At 40.7% G+C, this 16,137-nt stretch overlaps 3 protein-coding genes across 6 annotated transcripts; 2 read left to right on the forward strand and 1 right to left on the reverse strand.

The window, feature by feature from the left end:
• The first annotated feature begins 954 nt into the window (after positions 1-954).
• On the forward strand, positions 955-4,529 carry LOC105457978 (glutamic acid-rich protein-like). 2 transcript variants are annotated; one of them, XM_011702979.1, is made up of 6 exons: positions 955-1,098; positions 1,375-2,031; positions 2,106-2,596; positions 2,702-3,182; positions 3,706-4,086; positions 4,173-4,529. In XM_011702979.1, exons 1-6 carry the CDS (start codon positions 1,003-1,005, stop codon positions 4,236-4,238), a joined length of 2,172 nt encoding a protein of 723 aa, XP_011701281.1. In that variant the 5' UTR covers positions 955-1,002; the 3' UTR covers positions 4,239-4,529. The 2 variants fall into 2 exon arrangements, with proteins under 2 accessions (XP_011701281.1, XP_011701282.1); XM_011702980.1 differs by having other exon boundaries at positions 2,702-3,173.
• Positions 4,530-6,354: 1,825 nt separating this feature from the next.
• LOC105457980 (proliferating cell nuclear antigen) lies at positions 6,355-9,540 on the forward strand. Its single transcript, XM_011702984.1, has 4 exons — positions 6,355-6,804; positions 7,335-7,500; positions 7,578-7,722; positions 8,861-9,540. Exons 1-4 carry the CDS (start codon positions 6,584-6,586, stop codon positions 9,112-9,114), a joined length of 786 nt encoding a protein of 261 aa, XP_011701286.1. The 5' UTR covers positions 6,355-6,583; the 3' UTR covers positions 9,115-9,540.
• On the reverse strand, positions 9,366-16,052 carry LOC105457979 (zinc finger and BTB domain-containing protein 14). Of its 3 annotated transcripts, none has more exons than XM_011702981.1 (6): positions 15,810-16,052; positions 12,147-12,388; positions 11,489-12,010; positions 11,290-11,397; positions 11,041-11,205; positions 9,366-10,962 (listed from the first exon to the last, which is right to left on the reverse strand). In XM_011702981.1, the coding sequence occupies exons 1-6, from the start codon at positions 15,883-15,885 to the stop codon at positions 10,576-10,578; spliced, it is 1,500 nt and encodes a 499-aa protein (XP_011701283.1). In that variant the 5' UTR covers positions 15,886-16,052; the 3' UTR covers positions 9,366-10,575. The 3 variants fall into 3 exon arrangements, with proteins under 3 accessions (XP_011701283.1, XP_011701284.1, XP_011701285.1); XM_011702982.1 differs by lacking the exon at positions 15,810-16,052 and adding an exon at positions 13,722-13,946; XM_011702983.1 differs by lacking the exon at positions 15,810-16,052 and adding an exon at positions 13,481-13,637.
• Positions 16,053-16,137: the final 85 nt, after the last annotated feature.

The following is a 16,137-nucleotide window of genomic DNA, read 5'->3' on the forward strand; positions in this document are numbered from 1 at the left end:
ATAACGCCAAGAAAACTAACCCAAACCTAATCCTAACCCAAAGCATTTTTGAAGGCGTTATGCAAAAAGGCGTCTTTTTGCAAAGAGGCTAGCCTTTTTGCAAAAAGGCTGCGATATATATATATTATGTATCATTTCATTTCAAGTATAATGTACGCTAGTTCAGCTACAAAGAACAACTTTCACATTTTAAACATTTTATAATTATTTTTTCCAATGGATATTCTTAACGTAATTATGTAATATCTATTGTATCATTAAAGTTATTATTTTGTGTACTTTCCGTGGTAATCAGTCCGTTTGCATATGAATCATTTTTTATTTTTTATTTTATATAACGAAGAAAGCTACGAAAAAAGCAAGTAGAGTATACACACTAAAAAGAACACCTCGCCTTTCACCCACAATTACCCGAAAATTCGCAAATTGATGTCAATTATAAAGATTGCGAGCTTGTTACATATTATGAAAATAAAACAGTTAATCCGTAATAATTCTATAAGTAATGATTCTCTTTTTATTGGTCTTTTTTTTTACAGTAACAATACTAACAATGCGATTCCTTCTGCGATTAGTCGACGTATCTTATTTTCTCGCGTCTCGCTCGCTGCTCGCGCTTTGAACGTGAATGAAGTGCGTCCGCGTCGTCACGTGCACGCGACGCATCGTGGCGCGAATCGATACCTAGGGTTCGAGAAGGAAAAAGAGGGAGAGAGAGGAAGCAGGGATGTATGTACGGTGTCTCGCGATAGCGGATGCAAGCGATACTCTCGCGTTGTCGCGAATGATGATGAATTGCGTAATGTAATCTCGCTTCGTCATTTCATCAGGATTGGGTCAGGGTCGTTCCTGTTTATTTATTTCCTGACAAAAATCGTCGTGCGCGCGCGCAGTGTGCGATTGGTAACCTTGTTGGTGACTCTCTCTACCCTTCTCCCTGCCCTTCCCCCCCCCCCCATGTTGCCGTAGTTGTGGTGCTACGCTTGTCACTCACGCTCGTTGATGCTCGTGCTACTACGATGTGTTTACATCGTAATTCAGGAAATGCTATTGCCTTGTAAGGCGAGTCAACTTGAATCCGGCAGTATGAAACGCATGGTAATGTCAAGCTACATCTTTCCTGCCGCTTTCTAAACGCGACAATTGGTTCGGCGCGTCGTGCATTCCCTTCTTTCTCCCGCGTGATAATTTTAGGTTATTCTAGGTTAATTTATCCATGCCAAACAATGTTTACATACGCGATTGCACGCCGATGTCGTTTGCGCGGCGACGAAATAAATGTGACGTTTCGACGAAGCGACGCGCGGTCGTAAAATTTACAAATCGCTATGCACGCGACCCGTTTTAATTCATTTTTTTCCCCCTGATCGTCAGATGCCCGAGGAAAGCGGCGAGACCAAACGGACCTTTTTCAAGCAGGAGTCCATCAACTTTGGATACGCCAGTTACTCGTCGTCGTCGTCCGCACCCTCCGCCATCGCTCAACCTTTGCCCGGACAACCACCCCTGCCTCCCATGCCACCGCCGCCCAGCGGAGTTCCACCTCCGCCACATGTATTTGGACCAGTGCCTTCCCAAGTGACTCCCATTCAGTGGACACACGCGCACACCCCGTGGCAATGGATAACGCCGCAAGCGTCCCCCCTGCCGACTCCCCCTCCAACTCCACACGATATCACTAATACAATTCCACGGGAGATTCCGCTGAGGGGTAACTACGTACGTCGCGATAGGTTCACTCACAATAGGAGCAATATGTATACTCAGAGGAATAATTTTCACCGTAAAAATAGAAACGTGGTACGGTTCAGGCAGCCGCAGGGTCAGTTTGATCAGGCTGCGTATTTCGGCGCGGCGGCGTTGGCAGGTAATCTTGGATTGGAGTGGCGAAGAAGTAATTATACGGCGACGAGTGATCCTACATTAAATCACATGACTGTTCCTCTACCTAACCATCCCATACCTCCCATCCCACCGAGAATTGTGAGCAACAGGCATAGCGAGGAAACGGAGGATCAGGATGTGAAGATTGTACTTAGTGTCCATATTTTAATTATTGTACACATTTGTTACGAGAATAGCTATTGCAATCAAATTACTTTCAGGAAAAGGTAGTGAAGAAGAATAAACAAAGGAAGCCAATGTCACAAAATTATGTGAATAAGCCGTGGAACAGAGAAGATGCGGAAAGAGCTCTAAAGATTGAAAGCGAATATAATATGAAGAATAAAGTCAATGCGCAGAGTTTAATAATTAGGTTTCCCGACACGGATCTAGATAAGGATATTGTTGGCAAATTTCATTCTGACATACTGAATATACATTTTCAAAATCCGTGCGGGCCGAGATATTGCTTCATTCAAATGGCGGAGGACGTAAATATTGACGAAGCTATAAAGGAATTAGAGAAAATCAAGTTTGGTGTGGGACATTTAAAAGTCGAGAAAAAATTACATAGAGACGAAGATAATCCCGAGGAGATAGATCCGTATACCCTGTTCATAGGAAATTTACCCGAATCCGTTAAAACGAGCGAAATAAAAAGTAAATTTCCAAAGGCACAAGATGAAGAAACGCGAAAGATGAAGAACACACGGTGAGTTATTATGAATTTATTTTATTTACTATTTACTATATAAAATAAAATAGAATCAAGTTTTAGATTTTTTTTTGTATTTATAATCCCGATATCTTGTTATAGGAATATTTTAATGAGATATAATAGCGTAGACGATGCAATATCAGATTACAAGCAAGCGTACGGTTTAATGTGGGACAAGAGGAATATTAACGTTAGATTTAGACGAAAGAGAGGTAACACTTGTCTTCCCGAAGAGCCCAAGCCTGACGTTAAGAAAGTTAAAGAGGAGCCGAGTAATGCTGCACAAGTGGAAAAGCAACAGAATGCAAATCACATTGAACTTGAGCTCAATGTTAGTGAGTTGAAAGAAGAAGAGAATAACGCTAGTCAGGAAGATAAAGTCAATCACGCGGATAAATCATCGGCAAATCAAGATGTGGTTAGTGTGGAGGAGCGATTGCAAGATAATTCCAATAAAACACAAAGGAAGCCAGTCTCGCAAGTTCAGGAAAATGTAAATTTATCCGGATTGTCGACTTTGTCGGGCGATAATACGTCGGCTAAGGCAGCACGAGAAGAACAACAACCTTTGGTAAAAGATGTAAAATCAGTATTGTTACATTATTGTTATAAATGCAATAATATGTTACATATGAAAAATTCCTAAATTCAAAAAATTTTTGTATATTTAATGAACTTTAAATTGCCCAGAAAAACTTTGTATTATTTAATCTTGATTTGTTTGAGATCTTTAAGATATTTTTAAGGGAAAATTTTCAGGCAAACTGAAACCACGTAAGACTCATAAAATATAAAATTCAAATCATTGATACAAAAAGGCTATACGAGTCAAACACAGTTAGTGGTCCGTAAATTCTTCGATTTAAATAAATCTTTAGTAAAATATTACATAAAACGCGTAACTAATAATACGAACGTATGTCGACTCCGCTTTGAACCATTCTCAGCGCAAAAACAATATCGGTATAACGATTGTCTCGTATAATAAAGACTTTTAAATCGCATCACTAACTGCACATCTGACTTATATCTTTTGTTTTATTACATACGATATTACAATCGTCATTCTAAAAAAGTTCTAATGCTTTTATTTTTCTACGTAGACATCACAGTCCCTTCCAATACCCGCAGCATCCGAAGCTCTCCCATCGTGTCCAACGTCTGTGGCCGAGACGGATACCACTGAGGAAACGGTGATGCTTTCGCAGATCAAAGAGGAACCCATAGATTACGATGAGATGGGCATGGATAACATGCAGTCGGACAATGATGGTGATATCGACGATGATGACGATGATGACGATGACGACGATGACGATGATGATGATGATGACGTTGAGGAGCCAGATGATACTGATGACGATGAGGATAACAATGCGGTAGACTTTGAAGATGACGATGAAGGTGAGGATATTGATGACGATGGAAATATAGCGTTTAGGACTAAACCATCAGGAACAACACGAAATAACGAAGAATCAGACGTAAGTATATAGCGCATAACTAGTTAAGTATTTTAAAATCTCGATAATATATCTTACATTTAATATGTGTTTTTTTTTTCTTCCAGCACCTTGATCAAATGTTTAGCGAATTGGAGAATATGACAGGTGACATCGGTTTCTTAAAGCAGTGAATGAAACGTCGTTTTAATACTCGCCATTATGCTCCGACCCAGTTCTTTTTATGAAACTCGATTCTGTATTCGATTTATTTAACGTGTAAATATAAGTAGTTACGTATAGTATAAGCAAATGAGACTGCATGTATTTAGATATCGTAGTGTAAGCTATTATAGAGCCGATTATAAGATATTTAAGCATTTTGTAATTATTATTTCTTCTAATGAGTTTCTTCAATGACTATCAAGATTCAAGTCGATAATTGTGTAAGCTCTATTACATCATTAAAATTATTATTTTACGTATTCTTTGTAATAATCAATCTGCTCATTTCTATGTCATTCTATTTTATAAATTTTTTATATAGCAAAGAAAGTTATGGATTATTAGTAGAAGAGACTGGAATTAAAAGTAACAGACAAGTTGTAACGTCTATACATATAAAAAAAATATGAACAAGATGTAAAAATTCGTAAAGAAAGAATTTGTCATTACAAACTTCTATCTCTTATGCTTTTATGTCTTGCTTATATATTTTTTTATATTACAACTTGCCCCTGTTACTTTTGTTCTCTATATCTTCCCGAATTGTACTCGAAGAGTGCTAAGTATGATAAGTTGCATCTTTTATCAAATATTTATAAATTGATGTCAATTATAATCAGATGATTACGAGTAGAGCTTGATATATAAGGCGCTTTTGTGCAAAGAAGACTTTGACGTTCTCAATATTTTTATTTACCAATTTATTAAATATAAGATTTGAAATAATTTTTTTAAAAATAGGGCACAAATTTTCATTTTAGTTATATGGTATTGATCATATACTCTTTTTTTCCTAGGACTAATGTAAAAAGTGAAAATTTTTATTATCGAAGTTAACAGAAATTTTTCACTTTTTTCGTTTCCGCTCTAATAATAAGACAAAAGTTAATGATCGATATTCTGATACCTTAAAATACCTCGGCTCTATATAATAACAAAAAAAATTTAATAGCGCTGATAAATAAACATCCGATCCAACCAATAGTTTCAAATTTTATGATAGTTTCTCTAAATTGATATATAGTACACGTTTTGGAAGAAATTAACAGAAGCGAGCACACGAAATTGATGTTAAGAATAGAGACAAATTGGTTTTTAAAACTTAATTTAGCGCCTTCCTTATTAATGCGCTTTTGTGCAGTGCACATCTATTAGCAGCGACTTTGATACGAGTATTGCAGAAATATAAGGGCCTATCCAGACAAACTTGCATAACTATATGCATAAAAAGAATTATTCAATCACATTTTATGTATATCCTTATAATAGAAATATGATTATTGGATAATTTTCTTTATGCATATGATTATGCAACTATACAAGTTTGTCTGGATAGGTCCTAACAGTTAATGCTTCACGAGTAATAACAATTCTTTTCATGTGCATAATTTGTTGAAAAATTTTTTTATCTTACATAATTAAATTACATATACAGGGTGTCCAGTACTCAATGATAAATTAGCGCTCGTGGGCAGGTAGAGTCGGCTAAACTGAATCGAAAAGTCCTCTACCATTTTGCGATCTTCGCAATAGTTATCGAGATACTAATCATTTTTAACAAAAATTACGCCAAGTATATAAAAAAGTATCGTATATTACACCTTTCCTAAATCAAAAACATTATTTTAACAAATAAAAGTTGTCCAAAAACAAATATGAGAGCACACAAGTTGTCAAGTATTTGATTAAGCATAGAGACAAAAATATTTTATTTGAAACTAAAAATATTTTTTTAATAAACCATCCAAAAATATGTGCAGCAAAAGTTTTAATGCCATTGTTTTTCTAAATAATTCTAAGTTTTATAAAACAAACTTAAAGTGACTAAAATGACCAATAGTTTTGGGAAAGATGTTTTTTAATAATTAGTATTTCGATAACTATTGCAAAGATCGCAAAATGGTAGGACTTTTCGATTCAGTTTAGCCGACTCTACCTGCGCACGAGCGCTTTACCATTAAGTACCCACATTAAGTACACACTGTACACGTAGCAGTATCCCAGTGTTGCGCATCGCGTTTGAATACCGGATATATGCGGATATATTCTCGAGGTGACTCAAGGTCACTCAAAGCAGTCCTCAAGGACGCCATCTACTTCCGTCTATCACGAGCGCGCCACAAAAGCGCGGGACAAACCATCCACCTCCAATTCCTCCAAAGAAGCCGCGAAGAACTTGTTAATACTTGTTGCTTCGGGAGCCGTATTTTATAGAAGACTATCCCAGCACGCGATCCGCATCTTTCTACCGCGGAACTACTCGAAGATTACTCGGGCGAATTGCACTCAGCACGAACGTGAAAGCAACAACACGATGTTTGAGGCACGTCTGGTGCAAAGCGCGATCCTGAAGAAGGTGTTGGACGCGGTGAAGGACCTCCTGACCGAGGCGACTTTCGAATGCTCGGACTCGGGGATTCAGGTCCAGGCGATGGACAACGCTCACGTTTCCTTGGTCTCGTTGAACCTCAGAAGCGACGGTTTCGACAAGTACCGTTGCGATCGAAATCTGTCGATGGGGATGAGCATCAGTTGGTGAGCTCGAACATGATAATTTGAAGGTTATGCGCTCGGCGGTTGTGTCTCTCTTCCTCTTTCTTGAACAAAGACAGTGGCTGTGTTCCGCAAAGCGCATCATGCGCATGATGTACTATGGTATCCTTGTTCACCAAATGTTGAGCAAAGATAAAAGGATAAGTTATGCGCATGATGCGCTTTGCAGAACGCAGCCAGTATGTAATTCCTTTTGGCTGTACTATCTTTACGTTTTTCGTTTCGTGAAGTGGAACCGACGCGTGTGCGCTTTAATGAATGAAATTTAAAGCAAAAGCGAAGATTTTATTGAGAGATGCATTCAAAAAGAGCAGGTCTAAAATCAACAAATACTATTATTAGTAATTAATACTAGTTTCCCAGTAAACACAAATAATAACTGCAATGTTGCAGCAACATTGTAACATTCCAACTATATTGCAAAATATTATAATATTGCTGTAATATTGCGGTTATAATTTGTTTGCTGAATTTGTACAGACAATAATATCGATTATGAAATCCACTTTCAGCATGTCGAAGATTCTGCGATGTGCTGGTGCAGAAGACACGGTGACACTCAGGGCGTGGGACAATCCCGAGTCTATCGTTTTTATATTTGAATCACCGAACAAGGAAAAACTGGCTGAATACGAGATGAAACTGATCAATATGGATCAGGAGCATCTGGGCATACCTGTGAGGTTCACTTGCATTAGAAGTAATGGGATCAATCTTAACAAAATTAACGTTCTCATCAAGTAATTGCTTTGTAGGAGACCTCGTATTCGTGCGTCGTAAAAATGCCGACTGCAGAATTTACCCGTATATGTAGGGACTTGAGCCAATTTGGAGAGTCTATAACTTTTGCATGTACCAAGGAAGGTATAAAGTTCAGTTCTTCTGGTGATTATGGTTCAGGTAAATTAGTCATATATATATTATATATATACACATGCAGGTTGTCCCATAAAGATCATAACAACGCTCCTTACGATAACAAAAAGGGTAAACAAAAGGTAGGATTTCAATTTTAAGAAAATCCTGAAAAAAAAATTAAGAAAATACTATAAAATGTCAAGCTTATAAATAGTTTTAAATTATAAGTATTTAAAGTTAGTAAATCAGACCATCTAAAATAGGCGCGTTTAGGTGTGGTACAATGCAAAGTGCTAAAGACGAAAGCTGACTATCATCCCACTTGTTAATATCGATATAAAGATTGTGTGTACGAAGATAAGATTGCTTTTAATGATATTTCTAATTAACAAACTTATAGGCTCGATATTTTGTATTAGGATTTTCGTCTAAAAATAATCTTAGAAATCTTAAGTGATGTTACAGTTTTTATGGGACCCTGTTTATACATACTCTTATGGCCGTAAGTATAAATAAATATAATAAAACATCCTCAATTTAATGCACTTTCTTGGAAATGATAGTAATAGAAAGAGAATTAACAAAATATTAAAATTGTTTTATTGAAAAATACATTCAATAAAACTTTTTTATTTTTCATTAGATACAGAACGTTTATGTTTGTGGAAATGCTTTATACTTATGGCCAAGGCTATATTCTCGAAATAAATGTAAACTGAGCAATATAACATACAATTTGTTCTCTTTACTTACATCATTGAAATCAGATAGAAACTTCAGCGTTGACATTTTCTTCAATGCTGTGTGTCAGTCCAACAACAGATTGAAACTAACTACAGAGCTAAAATCCTCAACTAAAAGTCTATTTAAAATGTTTGTCTTTCTAATCTTGTTAGTAAAGGTCATGTTTTGTATACTCTTGTTTATGTTTTCATTTCTATACGACATATATTTACATTATGGGAGATATTTGATTACTAATAAATGAAATTGTATAGGACAAGTTGTAGATGCATTAACAAATTTAATCAAGGAGTTGAAAACGCTATGATGTTTATAAATAATATTATACACAATATTAATGATAAAAGAAGATAGATCGGAAATACTAATTTGCATGGAAATATCCTGCACATACATGTTATACAGACTTACACATGCTGCTTCCATTTCTTTGCAGCCATCGTCAAATTAGCGCAGACTGCGGACGCGGATAATGAAGAGGAAGCAGTAATAGTCAATATGCAGGAACCAGTAAAGTTAACGTTCTCTTGCCGCTATCTAAATTGCTTTGTAAAGGCTGGTCCTCTTTGCAACCAAGTTACACTGTCCATGTCCGACGATGTGCCTTTAGTATGTGAATACAAGATTGGCGATATTGGACACATTAGGTATTACCTGGCGCCCAAGATCGACGACGAGGAAGAAAATTAAAAAATAATGATAAAAATAGAACTCGTATACGTTGAACTGTAATTAACGGCACTAATATCACGTTACTAATTATTTCGGAAAGTCTTGTTCTATTAACATTCGACAGCGTCATATTTATTATTCAATAGCGAATGAATCAATTAGCTTGACATAATTCCAAGGAGATGATACCATACTGTGTATTTTACTAATCGAGAAAATTAAATACTTCGTTATTTGATATTGAGGTACAAGTAAGGCAAAGTTAAAAATACTTTTAAGGTAATATATTATTTTAATTTTACATTTAAAAGTTATTTGGCTCGTCACAGTGCTAGCGCAATGCAGAATTGACACTAAAATTTATAGTAGAGTGACACAATGATTAGTATAGCAAAATGGTGTCATCCTCTTAATCAATATTCACATTATTAATGTTCCAGAGACTGTGACAGTATTTTGATAATATCGCATTGTTCTCTCTTTTTTTTTATATGTAAGAAGAACTCAATATATTTTCAAAAAATTTGATAAATTTTGAATGTTATATGTTATTCTTAAGTCCTAGCCTAGATCAAAATTTCAAATTTTTGCTTAATGCAAGTCTCTTACTTTTTTATATGTTTGTGTGTATACGCTACTTTAATATAAAAATACATAATTAACTTACGAGCTGAGGGAATAAGAGGGCTATCATGGATGGAATAGCCTAGAAATAGTATACAGTTAAATCTTACATAATTTGGATTTATCCTATAATTACTAAATAATTAAGTTAATTAATAATTAATCATTAAATATTGATTTATATACTATAGAATTATTTTACACGCAAGCACTCCTCAGACAGATCTCTATAAATAGTAAAATCATTCATCATTTGTCCTCTTCGTTCTTAAACGAAAATCTTTTTAAACAAGTAACTTTTTTCTTATATATGTGCACTACATTAAGGGGAAGAAAAGAAGGTTTAAAATTTTCAAATGAGACATTTTGGCAATATTAATCAGCCTCTTTGGTATTAAGACCCTGATATTGCTTTCTTGTTTCAACTCAATCGAAAGTTATTTGATGCAAGAGAGAAAGAGAGAGGAGTTCTATTATTTTATACATTATTAAAAAGAAGATTATTATATGAAGAATTGCGACAGTTACCCTTTAGAAAAAATAGTTTGTATAGATTTCTCTCCAATATGCATTGTGAATTTTTAAAATGCGCTCAGTTATGCTTTCTCTCGGTGGAGATTCACACAGATCCTGACTCGGTTCGCCGTCATGTCGTGCTCCGATTTGGCATTTATACGTTATAGATACGCATTTCAGTCTACGTAAGTCATAATATTGAATATACATAAGATACTGTATGGTCTCTCCACGACTGAGACGCTATGCAAAACAATACGTATATATGTATATGTATCGCCATGCAAAACGACATATACATATATATATGTATCGTCGGGAAAGAAATGTGAAGGGTCTTTAAGCGTTCGTGCTACCGTTACTCCCGTATAAGCTAGGATGTACGTATTTGTCATGCAATGTCCTTAAATGCCTCAGCAGGTTGCTCTTTACATTGAAGCCCTTTTTACAGTAGGAGCAAAGGAAAGGCTTTTCGCCGGTATGCGTTCTTTGGTGGATGACCATCGAGGCGTGACTCGGGAATTCCTTTTGACATATGTTGCATAGCTTTTGGTGATTGTGAACCCTCTTTGGCTTGGGGGGCGCCGAGTTGTTCATCAAGGCCAACTGCTCCTCCGTGTGTTCCGTCTGTATGTGACGTACCCATTCCTGCGGTGTGGAATACATGTTGCCGCATAGATCGCACTTCAAAGGCGGGAAATCCTTGCTGTCGTCGTTTATGTCGTCCTGAAAACCCAGCGCGTTTTCTTCATTTCCTTCTATTTCTCGTGTGCGTGTACGTCACAAAGAAATTTCGTACAATACCTTTCGTTTCTTCCTCCGATTTTCAGTCATGTCGGCGTGCGTGAATTCTATATGCCTCACCCAATCCGACGGCCTGTTAAACGTTTGACTACACATATCGCACGTCAGCGGGGTATACTCCTCCTCCTCCATATCTCCATCCTCGTCCGCGCTGTGTACGATCTCCTGCGACGAGAATAGGACAAACGTTATTGTCTCGTTATATTAAGAAAAAAAAAAATTGTCCATAAGAGCTCTTATTTTACGCACTGGTTTGATATCGATCTCATGATCTATCGTAAGCGATTCCGACGGATCGATCGATTCTTCCCAATCGATCGGCTCGTCCTTCACTAACAGCTCCAGGTTTAGTTCGGTCTAAAAAGAAGGAAGAACATTAGATTTTACGTTTTGCTGAACGAGTGCTGAACGAGTTTTCTATTGTGCATTTATTAAGAAACTTGCTCACGTTTTCACCACCATCGCTCTTTGACTTATTCGACTCGACGTCGCTGCTAACGGACTTCTTCTTCTTGCCGTTTGTCTCGAGATTCTCCTTGTTCTTACTCTGCTCGTTATTCTTCTCTTCAGAGACTTTCTTGGTCTCAGATTCGTTGGTCTTGTCCTCGATCTTCTCAGTGCTCTTCCTCTCAACCGGCTTCGCGGGCTGTGTATTATTTTGGCAAGCCGTGGCTGCCTGCTGCACGTTCTCAATTGTCTTCTCCGCGGTCGGTTGCACCAATTTGATCTTCTGTATCTGCCCTGCCAGCTGCGACGTCTCCCGCTTGTCGCGCTCGATCTTCTGATTATTCGACTGTATATTCTCCTTTTTGCTGCTGCCGGTATTCGACCGCCACAGTCCGCGCACACGTAGGATATCGCCGGCCTTCAGCACACCCTCCAGCTGATCGTTCGTCACAGTGGCCTCGCCACTGTACATGTACTGTATCAGGATCTTTAGCGTGCGGTATCCGATCTCCGTAGGCAACACCTAAGCATAAAATTAACATTATCGGATCATCTATACGCCTCTCTACACATCGTTTCGAATCTTAGCCATCTGTATTTGATAACAAATGAGAAGAATGATAAGAAGACAAGAAGATCCGAAGATTTGAATTACCGACCACGATTATCGGAGCATTGGTGTTTGCGCCGAAGTGGCACGTCTGGAAAATGTGACTGAGGTAAGACGAGCAGGCCGCGAGAACGAATCGATGGGCCGCCACGTGCCGTCCGCAGGACGTGGCCAGAAGAACGTCCGCGAAGGATTCCGAGTGGAGCAGAGTCGCGACGGAGCTGTGCAGATGCGCCCCGTAGCTGTGCCACTTGAGCTGATAATTCTCCGAAGCGGCGATGGCCATTTTTTCTGTATTGAACAACAGAGCGAAGCCGAATTACTATTACACGTGAAATTCAAAAACATTGTTGTGTCATACCGCATTGCATATTTATACGTAATAAATGCACAATTCCTTTCAGTTTAATTTATCTAGATATTCTAGATTTTGGAAACGTGGTCGCGATCGCAATTGCGATGCTTAAGCAATGTGAAAGTCATGGATATTTAAAATTTTTTTTTCTACAGAATTTTAAAACGCTGTTTCCGTGCAAGTGAGCCTGTTGCGCGGCGTAATTTTATCAATAAAGCGACAATAAACCAATCAAATTGTAACAGAGTTCGGAGGGATATCGCAGCACCGAATTTCTCTCTCTCGTCGCCTCAGCGTCGTCCTGCGCATTTTTATCCGTATCGATCTATAGCGTCGCGATTAGCGATTGCGGATAGTCATCTGCAAGGGCGGCCGAGAGAGAAGCTACACATCGCGCCCCCTCACCCCTCCTTCTCTCGCCATGATCAGCCTTGCGATCTCGCGAGCGAGAACGTCTCGCGATCTAGCGCACAAGATATGGCAATATTTTTCCTTTCCCTTCGTCCTTTACAATGCAATTGTATCAATCGTCCGTGATAATTGTTACTCCGAAAGGGAAAACAATTAAGAGCAAAAAAAAATTGCAAATTATCCGAAATCAATGAGAGAAAACGAGTATTTTTCCCGTACGACAATATTAATTTGAGAGAACTCGTGGGATCGTTAAATCCTCTATACGCGGGATCGAGGTGTCAAGTGTTTCCTTGGTCACGTTTGCGATTGCACGATCCAATCCGCTCCACGATCGTCGCCGTCGCCGCCCGTATTACAAGATCAATGCAGGCCGATAAGTCGCGCAACGTGATAAACTCGCCACGCCGAGAGAGAGAGAGAGAGAGAGAGAGAGAGTATCACTCCCGCCGTTGCAGTCGCAGCCGCGATTCTCCGCGCTGCTTAATCGAATTCGCAAATTCAATCGAGACGCGTGCACGATGCCGAGGTTCGGCCGTCTCCATCGTCCTTTTGACGCAAACGAATTTAATGCTCAGTCGACACCCCTGTCTGACGTCGGGAAAAACCGCGCGTACCCTTTTTTAGCTCGGATATGCGATTACACCGGGGGAAACACTTAGTCGTGTGGATACACCAAAGAATCGCATTGATTATGACGAGTTGGCAGACGCTCGACGACACACGACGTTATAGCTCGTTGAATCATCCACGGGGAAGAGAATGTGCCGCGTCGAGCACCCTCGATCGTTCCCTCTCTCTCTCTCCCTTCGGCCAGACGTCGTCTTTGCCGCCACCGCCACCGTCGCCGCGATTTACCTGAGAACATCGGCGCACCGGTAACGACTTCGAGGATCCACTTAATTCCTCCTGACGGGAAGGTCTAACTCGAATTAAACGCGACGACAAATCCGTCAACCACGATGACAACGAGGACCCACGGCAATATCGAGACGGGGACGAGGGACTGCGTGCACGAGCGCGGCGTAGCTCGCGCGCGTCGTCGGTGTTTTGAAAGGCGCTTGGCGCGGACAGGACGGGGGCACGGGGCGCAGATACGAGCATCGAACGAACCGCCGCGTAGGGGCCTAAAAATCGATATTTCGGTCTTTGCTCCATCCTCTCCGCGCGCCGTGCGGTGCGGTGCGGCGCGGTGCGGCGCGGCGCGGAGCGGCGCGGCGCGTCCATGGCTCGCGCGGCGGCTCGCCGGCTTTCGCCGGCGCTAGAGAGAGAGGTAGGGTATGCCCCCCTGGTGTTCATCATCGATTTTCCCGGCTACCAATCGCACGCATCCATTTATCGCATCGATCGCCCGAGCTGATTTCAGCGTTTGCGTCCGTCCGTCCATCCGCGCCCGCTCTCTCGCTCGCTTCACGACGATTCATACACCCTCCCGACGCGACGGTGAGATCCCCTCCGCGGTCTCCCTCTCCCGCTGCTCCGACCTCCCTTTCTACCGTTCTCACGCCATCGGTGTACCCTCTTCCCGCGACCCCTATCCCCTCGTCGAGGCGACCCTCGCCGCCATCGCCGCCGCCGCGGCCGCCGCGGCCGCCGTCGCCGTTTCGGCTGTACCTTCGATCGACTATATAGTTACGACTCAGCTCGAAAGAAAGAGAGAGATAGATTCGTCGAGGGCCGCGTCGAGAGGGAGGCTAAACCTCGTGGAGACCCCCGATCCCATCCGCCGACTTCTTCGTACGCCTGTTGATATCTTACGCTGCGTTTGGTAGTAGCGTACAGTTCTCGCACGCAAGCGAGCTTTTCTCTCCAGCGGAGGAGCCGCATGTAGGATAATATATACGATGCCTGACGCGAGCGGCGTACGTACGCGTGTACGTCACTCCGATTTGTTGCAGGCTATCGATTACCTGCCGCTCGATGATCTACCCCGTCCAGACGAGGGATCGTGTCTCTCCTATATACTCCTCCCATATTCTGCTCGCCGGGAGTTCGCGATATGGACGCGTACGTGGGATGTCTAAAAAAATTTCGTAAACTTCGATCGAAAGTTAATTGTTCCAAGTAATTTGAGGACTTGCAGTGTTTTGCCGGATCTTGGCTTTCTTAAATAGCGCGGCCAACGAGATACTTAAATTACGATCGATACAAATTAATTGTATGGAGAAAAAATGGAGAAATTACAAATCTCGAGATTAGCACGCGACGTACCGCGTATAGATCATAATGTAATCGTTCGCCGACGTATTTTAATTGAGAGACGCTTCCGCTGAATGTGCAGGATGCAAGTTAGATCCCAGCAAACACAGATTATAACTACAATATTGCAACAACAATGTAATATTTCTGCAATATAGTTGGAATTGTTACAATGTTGCTGCAATATATTGCCGTTATAATCTGTATTTGTTACAGGATCTCGACATCCATTTGACGAAATTGATGCCCTAGCAAATGTTTTATCTATATATATATGTACAATATCCTTTTGAGATATCTATATGATGGAATCGTTATATACATGTAATATTCCTGTGTCGGTAGATCATACCGTTGCGTTACGCGATATATGTGCTAAAGAGATCTATAGATCGACTCGTCATCCGCCGATCCGTTTCGTGAAAATTTCGCAATCGAGCGAACGTCGCTCATACGCCCGGAGATGGCGCCGGTGGTGGGATTGTTCGATTTTCAGGATTTCCTCGGTATGCACACGCACGCAACACACGTGTACGTATGTGTACGTGTACGTGTGCGTGTGTGTGTATGGCGCGCGCGCGTGCGATGCGCGGCGACGTGCCGCATTGCGTCGACGACCCATTTTGCAACGAGGGCGATAAGTCGCGCTGCTCGCCGTCCTTCCCCGCACCGTTAAATAATCAATCTTGCGGCGTCCGCTGATCGACGTGCACGTCTCAAAAAACGTTTTTTTTCTTTTTTTTTTACCTTCCGGTACCGCGGGAAAGCGGTTAGGGCATGCCACGTTTGTCGTCGAGCCTCCATCCTGTTGGATCCTCTGCATCCGCGTAGTTTTTTTAATCGAGCTTCGACTCTTTAAAATTCCCGTTGCTCGACGAAAGATTGTCTGAGAGACGAAGTGCAAGCGAAAGGACGGTCCGGCTTCTCTCTCGGACGAGAAGGCTCGTTATACGGAAAGACAGAAATTCTCCGATGATCGATGATCGATCCGCGCGAAAAGGGCGAACGTTTGAATCGCGATCGCTCGGGTCGCCCTCGGATCACGTGGGTGGCTCGAGTCACGTGGCGCTTTCGC

Source organism: Wasmannia auropunctata, unplaced genomic scaffold (assembly GCF_000956235.1).
Source record: "Wasmannia auropunctata unplaced genomic scaffold, wasmannia.A_1.0 LD334829.1, whole genome shotgun sequence".
Taxonomy (NCBI): Eukaryota; Metazoa; Arthropoda; class Insecta; order Hymenoptera; family Formicidae; genus Wasmannia; species Wasmannia auropunctata.

What these genes read in the sequence shown, in the direction of transcription:
- LOC105457980 (XM_011702984.1), top strand. Translation starts at nt 6,584, where the DNA reads ATGTTTGAGGCACGTCTGGTGCAAAGCGCGATCCTGAAGAAGGTGTTG. An exon ending in ATGGGGATGAGCATCAGTTG is followed by an intron (nt 6,805 to 7,334) that starts GTGAGCTCGAAC and finishes ATCCACTTTCAG; the next exon opens with CATGTCGAAGATTCTGCGAT. An exon ending in TTCTGGTGATTATGGTTCAG is followed by an intron (nt 7,723 to 8,860) that starts GTAAATTAGTCA and finishes ATTTCTTTGCAG; the next exon opens with CCATCGTCAAATTAGCGCAG.
- LOC105457978 (XM_011702979.1), top strand. Translation starts at nt 1,003, where the DNA reads ATGCTCGTGCTACTACGATGTGTTTACATCGTAATTCAGGAAATGCTA. An exon ending in CGAAAGATGAAGAACACACG is followed by an intron (nt 2,597 to 2,701) that starts GTGAGTTATTAT and finishes ATCTTGTTATAG; the next exon opens with GAATATTTTAATGAGATATA. An exon ending in AACAACCTTTGGTAAAAGAT is followed by an intron (nt 3,183 to 3,705) that starts GTAAAATCAGTA and finishes TTTTCTACGTAG; the next exon opens with ACATCACAGTCCCTTCCAAT.
- LOC105457979 (XM_011702981.1), bottom strand. Translation starts at nt 15,885, where the DNA reads ATGCAGAGGATCCAACAGGATGGAGGCTCGACGACAAACGTGGCATGC. An exon ending in CCAATGCTCCGATAATCGTG is followed by an intron (nt 12,011 to 12,146) that starts GTCGGTAATTCA and finishes TTTTATGCTTAG; the next exon opens with GTGTTGCCTACGGAGATCGG. An exon ending in AGAGCGATGGTGGTGAAAAC is followed by an intron (nt 11,398 to 11,488) that starts GTGAGCAAGTTT and finishes CCTTCTTTTTAG; the next exon opens with ACCGAACTAAACCTGGAGCT.